We start from the raw sequence: 16,549 nt of genomic DNA on the forward strand, positions 1-16,549 counted from the left end.
AGACAGGCAGACACAGACAGAACTGGAAGCCCCGGGAGATGAGACTGTGCCAGCGATGTGAGCTAGGAGAGGTGTGAGAGAGACACAGGCAGACACAGACAGTTCTGGAAGCCCGGGAGGTGAGAATGTGCCAGCGATGTGAGCTAGGAGAGGTGTGTGAGAGACACAGGCAGACACAGACAGAACTGGAAGCCCCGGGAGGTGAGACTGTGCCAGCGATGTGAGCTAGGAGAGGTGTGTGAGAGACACAGGCAGACACAGGAAGAACTGGAAGCCCCTGGAGATGAGACTGTGCCAGCGATGTGAGCTAGGAGAGGTGTGTGAGAGACACAGGCAGACACAGACAGAACTGGAAGCCCCGGGAGGTGAGACTGTGCCAGCGATGTGAGCTAGGAGAGGTGTGTGAGACACAGGCAGACACAGGAAGAACTGGAAGCCCCTGGAGATGAGACTGTGCCAGCGATGTGAGCTAGGAGAGGTGTGTGTGAGACACAGGCAGACACAGACAGAACTGGAAGCCCCGGGAGGTGAGACTGTGCCAGCGACGTGAGCTAGGAGAGGTGTGAGAGAGACACAGGCAGACACAGACAGTTCTGGAAGCCCCGGGAGGTGAGACTGTGCCAGCGATGTGAGCTAGGAGAGGTGTGTGAGAGACACAGGCAGACACAGGAAGAACTGGAAGCCCCTGGAGATGAGACTGTGCCAGTGATGTGAGCTAGGAGAGGTGTGTGAGACACAGGCAGACACAGACAGAACTGGAAGCCCCGGGAGGTGAGACTGTGCCAGCGATGTGAGCTAGGAGAGGTGTGTGAGAGACACAGGCAGACACAGACAGAACTGGAAGATCCTTGAGATGAGACTGTGCCAGCGATGTGAGCTAGGTGAGGTGTGAGAGAGACACAGGCAGACACAGACAGTTCTGGAAGCCCGGGAGGTGAGACTGTGCCAGCGATGTGAGCTAAGAGAGGTGTGTGAGAGACACAGGCAGACACAGACAGTTCTGGAAGCCCCTGGAGGTGAGACTGTGCCAGCGATGTGAGCTAGGAGAGGTGTGTGAGACACAGGCAGACACAGACAGTACTGGAAGCCCCGGGAGGTGAGACTGTGCCAGCGATGTGAGCTAGGAGAGGTGTGTGAGAGACACAGGCAGACACAGACAGTTCTGGAAGCCCCGGGAGGTGAGACTGTGCCAGCGATGTGAGCTAGGAGAGGTGTGTGAGACACAGGCAGACACAGACAGTACTGGAAGCCCCGGGAGGTGAGACTGTGCCAGCGATGTGAGCTAGGAGAGGTGTGTGAGACACAGGCAGACACAGACAGAACTGGAAGCCCCGGGAGGTGAAACTGTGCCAGCGATGTGAGCTAGGAGAGGTGTGTGAGACACAGGCAGACACAGACAGAACTGGAAGCCCCGGGAGGTGAGACTGTGCCAGCGATGTGAGCTAGGAGAGGTAGAAGATGAAACCCACTTCCTGCTGCGCTGCACACAATACTCTGAAGTGAGGAGTGCCCACCTGGAGAAACTCACAGCTCTTATCCAGAACTTTAATAATATAGAAGAGAACCAAAAAATAGAGATCCCCCTGGGAGGAACTGAACCCACAGCAGGACTGGCTGCACATTATATCAGCACCTGCCACAGGCTGAGACACCCACTAATACCCACACCCCTGTGTGTAACTTACCCATGTACCGTGCAATCATTGTACCCTACCCCCTATTATTCATGTACCGTGCAATCATTGTACCCTACCCCCTATTATTCATGTACTGTGTAACCATTATACCCTACCCCCTATTATTCATGTACTATGTAATCATTATACCCTACCCCCTATTATTCATGTACTGTGCAATCATTATACCCTACCCCCTATTATTCTTGTACTGTGCAATCATTGTACCCTACCCCCTATTATTCATGTACCGTGCAATCATTATACCCTACCCCCTATTATTCATGTACTGTGTAACCATTATACCCTACCCCCTATTATTCATGTACCGTGCAATCATTATACCCTACCCCCTATTATTCATGTACCGTGCAATCATTATACCCTACCCCCTATTATTCATGTACTGTGTAATCATTATACCCTACCCCCTATTATTCATGTACTGTGCAACCATTATACCCTACCCCCTATTATTCATGTACCGTGCAACCATTATACCCTACCCCCTATTATTCATGTACCGTGCAACCATTATACCCTACCCCCTATTATTCATGTACCGTGCAACCATTATACCCTACTCCCTATTATTCATGTACTGTGTAACCATTATACCCTACCCCCTATTATTCATGTACTGTGTAACCATTATACCCTACCCCCTATTATTCATGTACTGTGTAACCATTATACCCTACCCCCTATTATTCATGTACTGTGCAACCATTATACCCTACCCCCTGTTATTCATGTACCGTGCAACCACGGGGGGAGAGGGAGGGAAGGGAGGGGAGGGAAGGGGGGGGAGGGAGGGGGAGAGGGGAAGAGGGAAGGGGGGGAGAGGGGAGGGAGGGGGGGAAGGGGGGAGGGAGGGGGGAAGGAGGGGAGAGGGGAGAGGGAAGGGGGGGAGAGGGGAGGGAGGGGGGGAAGGGGGGGAGGGAGGGGGGGAAGGAGGGGGAGAGGGGAGAGGGAAGGGGGGGGAGAGGGGAGGGAGGGGGGAAGGGGGGGAGGGAGGGGGGGAAGGAGGGGGAGAGGGGAGAGGGAAGGGGGTGAGAGAGGAGGGGGGGAGGGGGGAGGTGCAGACAGACGAGTTTAGCAGATACATGACATCTCATAGCATCCTTTATGGCTACGTGTGGGCGGCCTTGGGCCCTGCGCTTCCTTCTCCTGTTGGCGCCGGGATGCAAACGCCACCCAACTCAGAGGGGAGAGCGAGCTGGGGAGTCCCCAAACCGCGCAGGACCGCACCGCTGCGCACCCCAAGGTAGGGGAGTGCGTGTGTGTCTGTGTGTGTGTGTGTGTGTGTGTATAGCTTGGGAGGTGCATGTGTACGCCTAGGGGGGGGGTCTTACCTTCTGCAGAGCGGCCTTCCTTCTGAAGCATCGCGTTGTCACGACAACACATTGCCATGACAACGCAACGTCACATTCTGGCGTGACGCTGCAAGAGGAGGGGTCCCGCTGCTGGCATGCCGCCCTGGGCCCCCGCCAAAGGCAAGGCCATCCCTGGTGACCCACAATACTTTGCTGCACTGTGTCACCCTGCGGGGGAGTATCAGACCCCATATCTCATATCTCCCTCCTGTCTGTGTCACCCTGCGGTGGGAGGGACACACTCCCTGTCCATGTCTCCCTCCTGTCTGTGTCACGGTGTCACCCTGCGGGGGGATGGAGAGGCTCCATGTCCCATATCTCCCTCCTGTCTGTCACTGTGTCACCCTGCGGTGGGAGGGACAGACTCCATGTCCCATATCTCTCGCCTGTCTGTGTCACTGTGTCACCCTGCGGGGGGGAGGGAGAGGCTCCATGTCCCATATCTCCCTCCTGTCTGTGTCACTGTGTCACCCTGCGGGGGGAGTATCAGACCCCATATCTCATATCTCCCTCCTGTCTGTGTCACTGTGTCACCCTGCACTGGGAGGGACACACTCCTGTCCCATATCTCCCTCCTGTCTGTGTCACTGTGTCACCCTGCGGGGGGAGGGAGAGGCTCCATGTCCCATATCTCCCTCCTGTCTGTGTCACTGTGTCACCCTGCGGGGGGAGAGACAGACTCCATGTCCCATATCTCCCTCCTGTCTGTGTCACTGTGTCACCCTGCGGTGGGAGGGAGAGGCTCCATGTCCCATATCTCCCTCCTGTCTGTCACTGTGTCACCCTGCGGGGGGAGGGACAGACTCCAATATGTCCCATAGCCCCCTTCTGTCTGTGTCACCTTGCGGTGGGAGGGGAAACGATGGAACATTTTGCCTGTGATCTGTCACATGCTGTGGTCACAGAATGTGTCACTTCCCTTTCAGCACGCTTTACCCTAATATCTATAGGGGGGCGGCGTGTGTCGTCAATATTATACACAAACATGTAAATATACAGTATCTGCATATCTACGCACACATATAGATTTAGTCTGTATAAATGCACACATGAATGCGTGTAATATATATATATACATATATATATATATATATATACAGCATACAGTTGTATTTACATATATATATATATATATATATATATATATATATGTAAATACAACTGTATGCTGTATATATATATATATATATATATATATATATATATATACACACACACACACACACACACACACATATATATACACACACACACACACACGCACACACACACATATGCACAAACACACACACACACACACACACTCTAAGCCTTCAGTCTCTGCACAGTATCCCTGCTGCTCAGTTTCACATTAACACATCTGAATCCTCCATGTGAGAATATTTAAATCCGCTAAATCTCCTTGCAGCCGTCTTCTCTCCCCTCATCCCGAGGACACGGCAGGGAGAGAGGGTGGGACAGGGCAGGGAGAGAGGGTGGGACAGGGCAGGGAGAGAGGGTGGGACAGGGCAGGGAGAGAGGCTGGGACAGGGCAGGGAGAGAGGGTGGGACAGGGCAGGGAGAGAGGGTGGGACAGGGCAGGGAGAGAGGCTGGGACAGGGCAGGGAGAGAGGCTGGGCGGGATCCCCTTCTCCACCTAATATAAACTGGGAGGTATAATATATACAAGACAGGGAGCCAGACAGGTCGCATTGTAACCTCTTCACTGCCACAGGAGCCTGAAACTGTACAGCGATATGAAAACACAGGAAGAGAACACCCAGAGGCGGATCACACCCCGCAGGGAGGCGCAACACACAGGTGCATGTAATAAGGAGAGCAACAGAACACCCTGAGCAATATATTAATAACATGTGGAACATGTATAATAATATGAGGAGCGACATAACGGAGAGATCCCCCAACACCCAGATCCCGCAACACCCAAATCCCCCAACACCCAAATCCCCCAACACCCAGATCCCCAACACCCAGATCCCCCAACACCCAGATCCCCCAACACCCAGATCCCCCAACACCCAGATCCCCCAACACCCAGATCCCCCAACACCCAGATCCCCCAACACCCAGATCCCCCAACACCCAGATCCCCCAACACCCAGATCCCCAACACCCAGATCTCCCAACACCCAGATCTCCCAACACCCAGATCCCCCAACACCCAGATCCCCCAACACCCAGATCCCCCAACACCCAGATCCCCCAACACCCAGATCCCCCAACACCCAGATCCCCCAACACCCAGATCCCCAACACCCAGATCCCCCAACACAAAGTTCATAAAATTGGGCCAAATGTGATAACGCGCAGGGCCAGGGGGAGAGGAGAGGGAACACGCGGGGCCAGGGGGAGAGGAGAGGGAACGCGCGGGGCCAGGGGGAGGGGAGAGGGAACGTGCGGGGCCAGGGGGAGAGGAGAGGGAACACGCGGGGCCAGGGGAGAGGAGAGGGAACGCGCGGGGCCAGGGGGAGGGGAGAGGGAACACGCGGGGCCAGGGGGAGGGGAGAGGGAACACGCGGGGCCAGGGGGAGAGGAGAGGAGAGGGAACGCGCGGGGCCAGGGGGAGAGGAGAGGAGAGGGAACGCGCGGGGCCAGGGGGAGGGGAGAGGGAACACGCGGGGCCAGGGGGAGAGGAGAGGGAACGCGTGGGGCCAGGGAACGCGCGGGGCCAGGGGGAGAGGAGAGGAGAGGGAACGCGCGGGGCCAGGGGGAGAGGAGAGGAGAGGGAACGCGCGGGGCCAGGGGGAGGGGAGAGGGAACACGCGGGGCCAGGGGGAGAGGAGAGGGAACACGCGGGGCCAGGGGGAGGGGAGAGGGAACGTGCGGGGCCAGGGGGAGGGGAGAGGGAACGTGCGGGGCCAGGGGGAGGGGAGAGGGAACGTGCGGGGCCAGGGGAGGGGAGAGGGAACGCGCGGGGCCAGGGGGAGGGGAGAGGGAACGCGCGGGGCCAGGGGGAGGGGAGAGGGAACGCGCGGGGCCAGGGGGAGGGGAGAGGGAACGCGCGTGGCCAGGGGGAGGGGAGAGGAGAGGGACCGCGCGGGGCCAGGGGGAGAGGAGAGGGACCGCGCGGGGCCAGGGGGAGGGGAGAGGAGAGGGACCGCGCGGGCCAGGGGGAAGGGAGAGGAGAGGGACCGCGCGGGGCCAGGGGGAGGGGAGAGGAGAGGGACCGCGCGGGGCCAGGGGGAGGGGAGAGGAGAGGGACCGCGCGGGGCCAGGGGGAGAGGAGGGAACGCGCGGGGCCAGGGGGAGAGGAGAGGAAACGCACGGGGCCAGGGGGAGAGGAGAGGGAACGCGCGGGGCCAGGGGGAGGGGAGAGGGAACGCGCGGGGCTAGGGGGAGGGGAGAGGGAACGCGCGGGGCCAGGGGGAGAGGAGAGGGAACGCGCGGGGCCAGGGGGAGAGGAGAGGGAACGCGCGGGGCCAGGGGGAGAGGAGAGGGAACGCGCGGGGCCAGGGGAGAGGAGAGGGAACGCGCGGGGCCAGGGGGAGAGGAGAGGGAACGCGCGGGGCCAGGGGGAGAGGAGAGGAAACGCGCGGGGCCAGGGGGAGAGGAGAGGGAACGCGCGGGGCCAGGGGGAGGGGAGAGGGAACGCGCGGGGCTAGGGGGAGGGGAGAGGGAACGTGCGGGGCCAGGGGGAGAGGAGAGGGAACGCGCGGGGCCAGGGGGGAGAGGAGAGGGAACGCGCGGGGCCAGGGGGAGAGGAGAGGGAACGCGCGGGGCCAGGGGGAGAGAGGGAACGCGCGGGGCCAGGGGGAGAGGAGAGGAAATGCGCGGGGCCAGGGGGAGGGGAGAGGGAACGCGCGGGGCCAGGGGAGGGGAGAGGGAACTTGCGGGGCCAGGGGGAGGGGAGAGGGAACGCGCGGGGCCAGGGGGAGGGGAGAGGGAACGCGCGGGGCCAGGGGGAGGGGAGAGGGAACGCGTGGGGCCAGGGGGAGGGGAGAGGGAACGCACGGGGCCAGGGGGAGAGGAGAGGAATCGCGTGGGGCCAGGGAAAGAGGAGAGGGACTGCGCGGGGCCAGGGGGAGAGAAGAGGGAACGCGCGGGGCCAGGGGGAGGGGAGAGGGAACGCGCGGGGCCAGGGGGGGGGAGAGGGAACGCGCGGGGCCAGGGGGAGGGGAGAGGGAACGCGCGGGGCCAGAGGGAGGGGAGAGGGAACGCGCGGGGCCAGGGGGAGGGGAGAGGGAACGCGCGGGGCCAGGGGGAGAGGAGAGGGAACGCGCGGGGCCAGGGGGAGAGGAGAGGGAACGCGCGGGGCCAGGGGGAGAGGAGAGGAAACGCACGGGGCCAGGGGGAGGGGAGAGGAGAGGGACCGCGTGGGGCCAGGGTGAGGGGAGAGGAGAGGGACCGTGCGGGGCCAGGGTGAGGGGAGAGGAGAGGGACCGCGCGGGGCCAGGGGGAGGAGAGAGGAGAGGGACCGCGCGGGGCCAGGGGGAGGGGAGAGGAGAGGGACCGCGTGGGGCCAGGGTGAGGGGAGAGGAGAGGGACCGTGCGGGGCCAGGGTGAGGGGAGAGGAGAGGGACCGCGCGGGGCCAGGGGGAGGAGAGAGGAGAGGGACCGCGCGGGGCCAGGGGGAGAGGAGAGGGAATGCGCGGGGCCAGGGGGAGAGGAGAGGAAACGCGCGGGGCCAGGGGGAGAGGAGAGGGAACGCGCGGGGCCAGGGGGAGGGGAGAGGGAACGCGCGGGGCTAGGGGGAGACGAGAGGGAACGCGCGGGGCCAGGGGGAGAGGAGAGGGAATGCGCGGGGCCAGGGGGAGTAGAGAGGAAACGCGCGGGGCCAGGGGGAGGGGAGAGGAGAGGGAACGCGCGGGGCCAGGAGGAGAGGATAGGGACCGCGCGGGGCCAGGGGGAGAGGAGAGGAAACGCGCGGGGCCAGGGGGAGAGGAGAGGAAACGCACGGGGCCAGGGGGAGAGGAAACGCGCGGGGCCAGGGGGAGAGGAGAGAAACGCGCGGGGCCAGGGGGAGAGGAGAGGGAACGCGCGGGGCCAGGGGGAGAAGAGAGGAAACGCGCGGGGCCAGGGGGAGGGGAGAGGAGAGGAGAGGGACCGCGCGGGGCCAGGAGGAGAGGATAGGGACCGCGCGGGGCCAGGGGGAGAGGAGAGGAAACGCGCGGGGCCAGGGGGAGAGGAGAGGAAACGCACGGGGCCAGGGGGAGAGGAAACGCGCAGGGCTAGGGGGAGAGGAGAGAAACGCGCTGGGCCGGGGGGAGAGGAGAGGGAACGCGCGGGGCCAGGGGGAGAGGAGAGGGAACGCGCGGGCCAGGAGGAGAGGGAACGCGCGGGGCCAGGGGGAGGGGAGAGGGAACGTGCGGGGCCAGGGGGAGGGGAGAGGGAACGCGCGGGGCCAGGGGGAGGGGAGAGGGAACGCGCGGGGCCAGGGGGAGGGGAGAGGGAACGCGCGGGGCCAGGGGGAGGGGAGAGGGAACGCGCGGGGCCAGGGGGAGGGGAGAGGAGAGGGACCGCGCGGGGCCAGGGGGAGAGGAGAGGGACCGCGCGGGGCCAGGGGGAGGGGAGAGGAGAGGGACCGCGCGGGGCCAGGGGGAAGGGAGAGGAGAGGGACCGCGCGGGGCCAGGGGGAGGGGAGAGGAGAGGGACCGCGCGGGGCCAGGGGGAGGGGAGAGGAGAGGGACCGCGCGGGGCCAGGGGGAGAGGAGGGAACGCGCGGGGCCAGGGGGAGAGGAGAGGAAACGCACGGGGCCAGGGGGAGAGGAGAGGGAACGCGCGGGGCCAGGGGGAGGGGAGAGGGAACGCGCGGGGCTAGGGGGAGGGGAGAGGGAACGTGCGGGGCCAGGGGGAGGGGAGAGGGAACGTGCGGGGCCAGGGGGAGAGGAGAGGGAACGCGCGGGGCCAGGGGGAGAGGAGAGGGAACGCGCGGGGCCAGGGGGAGAGGAGAGGGAACGCGCGGGGCCAGGGGGAGAGGAGAGGGAACGCGCGGGGCCAGGGGGAGAGGAGAGGGAACGCGCGGGGCCAGGGGGAGAGGAGAGGGAACGCGCGGGGCCAGGGGGAGAGGAGAGGAAACGCACGGGGCCAGGGGGAGAGGAGAGGGAACGCGCGGGGCCAGGGGGAGGGGAGAGGGAACGCGCGGGGCTAGGGGGAGGGGAGAGGGAACGTGCGGGGCCAGGGGGAGAGGAGAGGGAACGCGCGGGGCCAGGGGGAGAGGAGAGGGAACGCGCGGGGCCAGGGGGAGAGGAGAGGGAACGCGCGGGGCCAGGGGGAGAGAGGGAACGCGCGGGGCCAGGGGGAGAGGAGAGGAAATGCGCGGGGCCAGGGGGAGGGGAGAGGGAACTTGCGGGGCCAGGGGGAGGGGAGAGGGAACGCGCGGGGCCAGGGGGAGGGGAGAGGGAACGCGCGGGGCCAGGGGGAGGGGAGAGGGAACGCGCGGGGCCAGGGGGAGGGGAGAGGGAACGCACGGGGCCAGGGGGAGAGGAGAGGAATCGCGTGGGGCCAGGGAAAGAGGAGAGGGACTGCGCGGGGCCAGGGGGAGAGAAGAGGGAACGCGCGGGGCCAGGGGGAGGGGAGAGGGAACGCGCGGGGCCAGGGGGGGGGAGAGGGAACGCGCGGGGCCAGGGGGAGGGGAGAGGGAACGCGCGGGGCCAGAGGGAGGGGAGAGGGAACGCGCGGGGCCAGGGGGAGGGGAGAGGGAACGCGCGGGGCCAGGGGGAGAGGAGAGGGAACGCGCGGGGCCAGGGGGAGAGGAGAGGGAACGCGCGTGGCCGAGGAGAGGGACCGCGCGGGGCCAGGGGGAGGGGAGAGGAGAGGGACCGCGTGGGGCCAGGGTGAGGGGAGAGGAGAGGGACCGTGCGGGGCCAGGGTGAGGGGAGAGGAGAGGGACCGCGCGGGGCCAGGGGGAGGAGAGAGGAGAGGGACCGCGCGGGGCCAGGGGGAGAGGAGAGGGAATGCGCGGGGCCAGGGGGAGAGGAGAGGAAACGCGCGGGGCCAGGGGGAGAGGAGAGGGAACGCGCGGGGCCAGGGGGAGGGGAGAGGGAACGCGCGGGGCTAGGGGGAGACGAGAGGGAACGCGCGGGGCCAGGGGGAGAGGAGAGGGAATGCGCGGGGCCAGGGGGAGTAGAGAGGAAACGCGCGGGGCCAGGGGGAGGGGAGAGGAGAGGGAACGCGCGGGGCCAGGAGGAGAGGATAGGGACCGCGCGGGGCCAGGGGGAGAGGAGAGGAAACGCGCGGGGCCAGGGGGAGAGGAGAGGAAACGCACGGGGCCAGGGGGAGAGGAAACGCGCGGGGCCAGGGGGAGAGGAGAGAAACGCGCGGGGCCAGGGGGAGAGGAGAGGGAACGCGCGGGGCCAGGGGGAGAAGAGAGGAAACGCGCGGGGCCAGGGGGAGGGGAGAGGAGAGGAGAGGGACCGCGCGGGGCCAGGAGGAGAGGATAGGGACCGCGCGGGGCCAGGGGGAGAGGAGAGGAAACGCGCGGGGCCAGGGGGAGAGGAGAGGAAACGCACGGGGCCAGGGGGAGAGGAAACGCGCAGGGCTAGGGGGAGAGGAGAGAAACGCGCTGGGCCGGGGGGAGAGGAGAGGGAACGCGCGGGGCCAGGGGGAGAGGAGAGGGAACGCGCGGGCCAGGAGGAGAGGGAACGCGCGGGGCCAGGGGGAGAGAGGAAACGCGTGGGGCCAGGGGGAGAGGAGAGGGAATGCGCGGAGCCAGGAGGAGAGGGAACGCGTGGGGCCAGGGGGAGGGGAGAGGGAATGCGCGGGGCCAGGGGGAGAGGAGAGGAATCGCGCGGGGCCAGGGGGAGAGGAGAGGAATCGCGCGGGGCCAGGGGGAGAGGAGAGGGAACGCGCGGGGCCAGGGGGAGAGGAGAGGAAACGCGCGGGGCCCAGCAGAGAGGAGAGGGAACGCGCGGGGCCAGGGGGAGAGGGAACGCGCGGGGCCAGGGGGAGAGGGAACGCGCGGGGCCAGGGGGAGAGGGAACGCGCGGGGCCAGGGGGAGAGGAGAGGAAACGCGCGGGGCCAGGGGCAGAGGAGAGGGAACGCGCGGGGCCAGGAGGAGAGGGAACGCGCGGGGCCAGGAGGAGAGGGAACGCGCGGGGCCAGGGGGAGAGGAGAGGGAACACGCGGGGCCAGGGGGAGAGGAGAGGGAACGCGCGAGGCCAGGGGGAGAGGAGAGGGAACGCGCGGGGCCAGGGGGAGAGGAGAGAGAACGCGCGGGGCCAGGGGGAGAGGAGAGAGAACGCGCGGGGCCAGGGGGAGAGGAGAGGGAATGCGCGGGGCCAGGGGGAGAGGAGAGGGAACGCGCGGGGCCAGGGGGAGAGGAGAGGGAATGCGCGGGGCCAGGGGGAGAGGAGAGGGAACGCGCAGGGCCAGGGGGAGGGGAGAGGGAACGCGCGGGGCCAGGGGGAGGGGAGAGGGGAGAGGGAACGCGCGGGGCCAGGGGGAGAGGAGAGAATGCGCGGGGCCAGGGGGAGGGGAGAGGGAACGTGCGGGGCCAGGGGGAGAGGAGAGGGAACTCGCGGGGCCAGGGGGAGGGGAGAGGGAACGCGCGGGGCCAGGGGGAGGGGAGAGGGAACGCGCGGGGCCAGGGGGAGAACGCGGGGAGTGACATGACATACAGAGCAATATAATAACAAGCAGGAGTGATATTATTGTACAGGCTCACACTTCTCAAAAGTGTGAGCGCTCGCTTTTACTTACAATAAAAATTTTTTTTTAAATAAAAACAGCGCCACGCTATGGGCGTTCTTGCGCTTTTCTTCTTTTTCCATACAGAGCCATATAAGACATGGGTTGCGATATAGCATCACCCACGGAGGTATAAGCATAACACAGGTCCCTGCCAGGCAGTAAAAACACTGGAAAATACTCTGTATGATAAACACCCAGAGCTGTATAATACCCCCCAGAGCTATATAATACCTCCCAGAGCTATATAATACCTCCCAGAGCTATACAATACCTCCTAGAGCTATATAATACCCCCCAGAGCTATATAATACCTCCCAGAGCTATATAATACCTCCCAGAGCTATACAATACCTCCCAGAGCTATATAATACCTCCCAGAGCTATATAATACCTCCCAGAGCTATACAATACCTCCCAGCGCTATATAATACCTCCCAGAGCTATATAATACCCCCCAGAGCTATATAATACCTCCCAGCGCTATATAATACCCCCCCAGAGCTATATAATACCTCCCAGCGCTATATAATACCTCCCAGAGCTATATAATACCTCCCAGAGCTATATAATACCTCCCAGCTCTATATAATACCTCCCAGAGCTATATAATACCTCCCAGAGCTATATAATACCTCCCAGCGCTATATAATACCCCCCCCAGAGCTATATAATACCTCCCAGAGCTATATAATACCTCCCAGCTCTATATAATACCTCCCAGAGCTATATAATACCTCCCAGCGCTATATAATACCCCCCCAGAGCTATATAATACCTCCCAGAGCTATATAATACCTCCCAGCTCTATATAATACCTCCCAGCTCTATATAATACCTCCCAGAGCTATATAATACCTCCCAGCTCTATATAATACCTCCCAGAGCTATATAATACCTCCCAGCGCTATATAATACCCCCCCAGAGCTATATAATACCTCCCAGAGCTATATAATACCTCCCAGAGCTATATAATACCTCCCAGCTCTATATAATATCTCCCAGAGCTATATAATACCTCCCAGAGCTATATAATACCTCCCAGAGCTATATAATACCCCCCCAGAGCTATATAATACCTCCCAGAGCTATATAATACCTCCCAGCGCTATATAATACCTCCCAGAGCTATATAATACCCTCCCAGAGCTATATAATACCTCCCAGAGCTATATAATACCTCCCAGAGCTATATAATACCTCCCAGAGCTATATAATACCACCCAGAGCTATATAATACCCTCCCAGAGCTATATAATACCTCCCAGAGCTATATAATACCTCCCAGAGCTATATAATACCCTCCCAGAGCTATATAATACCTCCCAGAGCTATATAATACCTCCCAGAGCTATATAATACCTCCCAGAGCTATATAATACCTCCCAGTGCTATATAATACCTCCCAGAGCTATATAATACCTCCCAGAGCTATATAATACCTCCCAGCGCTATATAATACCTCCCAGAGCTATATAATACCCCCCCAGAGCTATATACCTCCCAGCGCTATATAATACCTCCCAGAGCTATATAATACCTCCCAGAGCTATATAATACCTCCCAGCGCTATATAATACCTCCCAGAGCTATATAATACCCCCCAGAGCGGCGGCGTACCATGGGGATGAATGTAATAACATAGTAACACACAATGTAACACAGTGATAGCATAACATGAGGAGCGGGGGAGGCGGGTGTTATCAAACCGCGACGAGGGGTACAGCGCCAGGTCAACCGGCCGCAGAGGTACCGCACACCCAGTCATATAATATGGGGAGCGATATAATAACCCGTGAAAGCCCCACAGCATGGGGTCAGTACAACACCACGGAGAGGCAGATAACAGAGCGGACATAACAGGGTCACTGATGACACGGAAAGCCATATAATAACACGGGGTGCAATATAATAACACGCGAGCTATAACAACAAGGCAGGGTGCAACATAACACGCAGAGAGGTGTAAACATCTCTCAACACAGCGCAGCAGAACGGAATGGCAAATAATGGAATAAAAAACACGCTAACATGTAGCATAGACGTACAATTGGAAAAGTAAAAGTAGACTCCATGATGTCCCAGCGAGCGCTGGACGGGTCCGTTGGTGTGATTCTGCCCGGACCCAGTGCACCAGGCACCCGGACACAGAGCTCGCAGCACTTGGGTCCGTGGAGGCCACACAGCTCAACGGCTGAGCCGCTGGCTAGCAAAGTGGCGAGACCGAGGCGCGTTTCGCACGTACAATGCGACGTCACATGGCTTCACGAGACACCGCAACGTTTGAGGGGAAAAGGCTTGCTGGCCCAGGTAAGAGGCCCTGGCACCGGGCCCGGCACAAGGACAAGCCAGCCCCCGTGACCCTAGGACCCTACACGTGTGCCCAAATTCCTAAGGGCGGCCATATTTAAGAGGCCCCCCACGAAAATAATTTGACGTAGATATTTTTTGGGGTTGGAAAACGTTGGAGGGATTGATAGTGAAGTCTGGGATCAGGGCAAAATAGGGGAAAAGTAAAAGGAGGTTGGTAAAGGAGGAGTATTGAACAGTATGCTCTAAACCAGGGATTAGGCAGAACATAACATTGTATCATTTATTAATATTTATAAACGGTTACACACAAAATTCTGATTTTATATTTAAAAATCCCCAATCGTCTCCTAGAATTACACACACAGCAACTAACAATACTGCACACACACCTCGGGCTCATTTATAGGAATATTACTAAATCAAATATATAAATATATATATATATATAGTTGTCGACAAATCACCAAAAAATCTACTCGGCGAACAAAAAAAATCTACTCGCCACCTAGTACCACACGTGTGCTGCTTGGGCCAATAGGAGCTCGCCACGATGTTAAATCCACTCGCCCAGGGCGTGCAAATGTATAGGTTTGTCGAACACTGTATATATATATATATATATATATATATATATATTTATTATAAAAGAGATCTTGTCCAGTACTCGTCTTTAACTGTTTGAAAACAGACTTTCTGGAGAGTTTGACTAAAGCGATAGTATTCTCCTTTTGGAGACCATATTTAATTATACATTGTAATAGTCTCTCTCGAGAAAATATATATATATATATATATATATATATATATATATATATATATATATATATATATATATAAACATTATATATATATATATATATATATATATATATATATAATGTTTGATATGCCCTGCTATGTCTGTTGAAAACACACTACAGATGCTCCCCTCTATTGGGACATATTCATTTTTAAAATTCTAAATCTGAGATTCACAATGATTGTGCCATTTAAATTAATACTGTTCCGTTTGTTTTATTCTGGCTGCAGCTACACAATTACAGACACCTACAGAATAATAGAATAGCTACATATATTTAGATATACACTTACAATATGTATATTAAATATTAATATTGTTATGAAATATCTGGCATAGGTGTATACAGTATACATAAACACACATTTTTTCCTAGGAATATTGAACAATGTGTTCTAAATGGAAAAATATTCAATTAATCAAGTACAGTAGCAGGACAGAAATATATATATATATATATATATATATATATATTCCACAATAGTATGAATATTAAAATATATTTTTAAATAGTCCTAGGGAAAAAATTATTATACATATGCACATACATGTGTGTGTGTAATATACATATATATATATATATATATATATATATATATATATATATACATACATATATATATACATACATACACACACACACACACACACACACACACAGTTAAAAAATAATAATAAAAAGACTTAGTATCTCCCCCCTCTTAGTAAAATAGCAGGGGGGGGGGGGGGCATTGCTCTGCAGGGCCCTTCCAGCACTGAATGTGTTAAAGGCAGGAGGTGAGTGGATTTGAACCCTACAATCTGTATAGAACTTGATAAAGGTTTATAGGATATTACTCACCAGGGCAGCTTGTGAGATGAGCAACAGCAACCCTGCCCCGTACATAATCCCAAGAGCAGAATGCATTCTCCTTCAGCTGATGTTGCTATAAATGCCCTATTGTTTATCCCTCCTCATACAATCCCTCCTTCTGCAGGTATATCCCACCCTAAATCCCTGTTATCCCTCCATAGGGACAGACAATTTATAGGGTTTTCCTATTTAGGGTATTTCCCCTCCCTTATCCCACAATTGAATAGGATTTTTTTTTCCCATGCAGCTGGTTTCCCTCTATCAGCTTCTTCTCTGCTATGGCAAATCCTCCCTCTCCCTCTCCCCCCCTTAGCAGGAAATGTCCCTCCTCCCTCTTTCTCTAGCAATCAATGGAAGGGAGGGGGAGGTATAGGGAGATGGTATCTTGTGCCATCTTGTGGTTAAACGAGAGTATTACAAGGATGAGGTGAGTGTGACTATCCCATTATTCATCTTGATACAGTACCTGTCTCCTTTACTAGGTTGACCTTATCCACAGAATATAAAGGGAAACTAGGCAGCTTAATACCTCACTTAATGTTCAATGGGCCATGCTGCAGTGTAGATCAGTATTAAGTATGCATGCAACAAATACATGTTTCTGGGGTGAATAAATCTCAGCATTAACCCCTTCACTTCTAATATCTAGCAGATAAGGTGTTAAGAATACACACACACACACACACAGAGGGTGGAAGTGTATGGAGATACTTAATATCATTATAAAGTGTAGCATGTACATTATTAGTGTATAGTGATTCTCAGCATCATCATACAGTGCAACATGTTCAGTACCAGTGAACATAGATACACTGTATCACTATCAGTGTGTAGATACTCAGCATCATTATACAGCGTGTCGTATTCATAATCCCTTGGTAGCTACTCAATATCCTTATATAGCA

The 16,549-nt window shown here is 58.1% G+C and overlaps 1 protein-coding gene across 1 annotated transcript in view; it reads right to left on the reverse strand.

The window, feature by feature from the left end:
• SDC3 (syndecan 3) overlaps window positions 1–15,944 on the reverse strand; it is a 51,376-nt gene extending 35,432 nt beyond the window's left edge. Inside the window, 1 exon segment of the mRNA XM_075606532.1 lies at window positions 15,633–15,944. Within this exon segment, the coding sequence (XP_075462647.1) occupies window positions 15,633–15,698 (66 nt within the window). The 5' untranslated portion in view covers window positions 15,699–15,944.
• Window positions 15,945–16,549: the final 605 nt, after the last annotated feature.

Source organism: Ascaphus truei, chromosome 6 (genome assembly GCF_040206685.1).
Source record: "Ascaphus truei isolate aAscTru1 chromosome 6, aAscTru1.hap1, whole genome shotgun sequence".
Taxonomy (NCBI): Eukaryota; Metazoa; Chordata; class Amphibia; order Anura; family Ascaphidae; genus Ascaphus; species Ascaphus truei.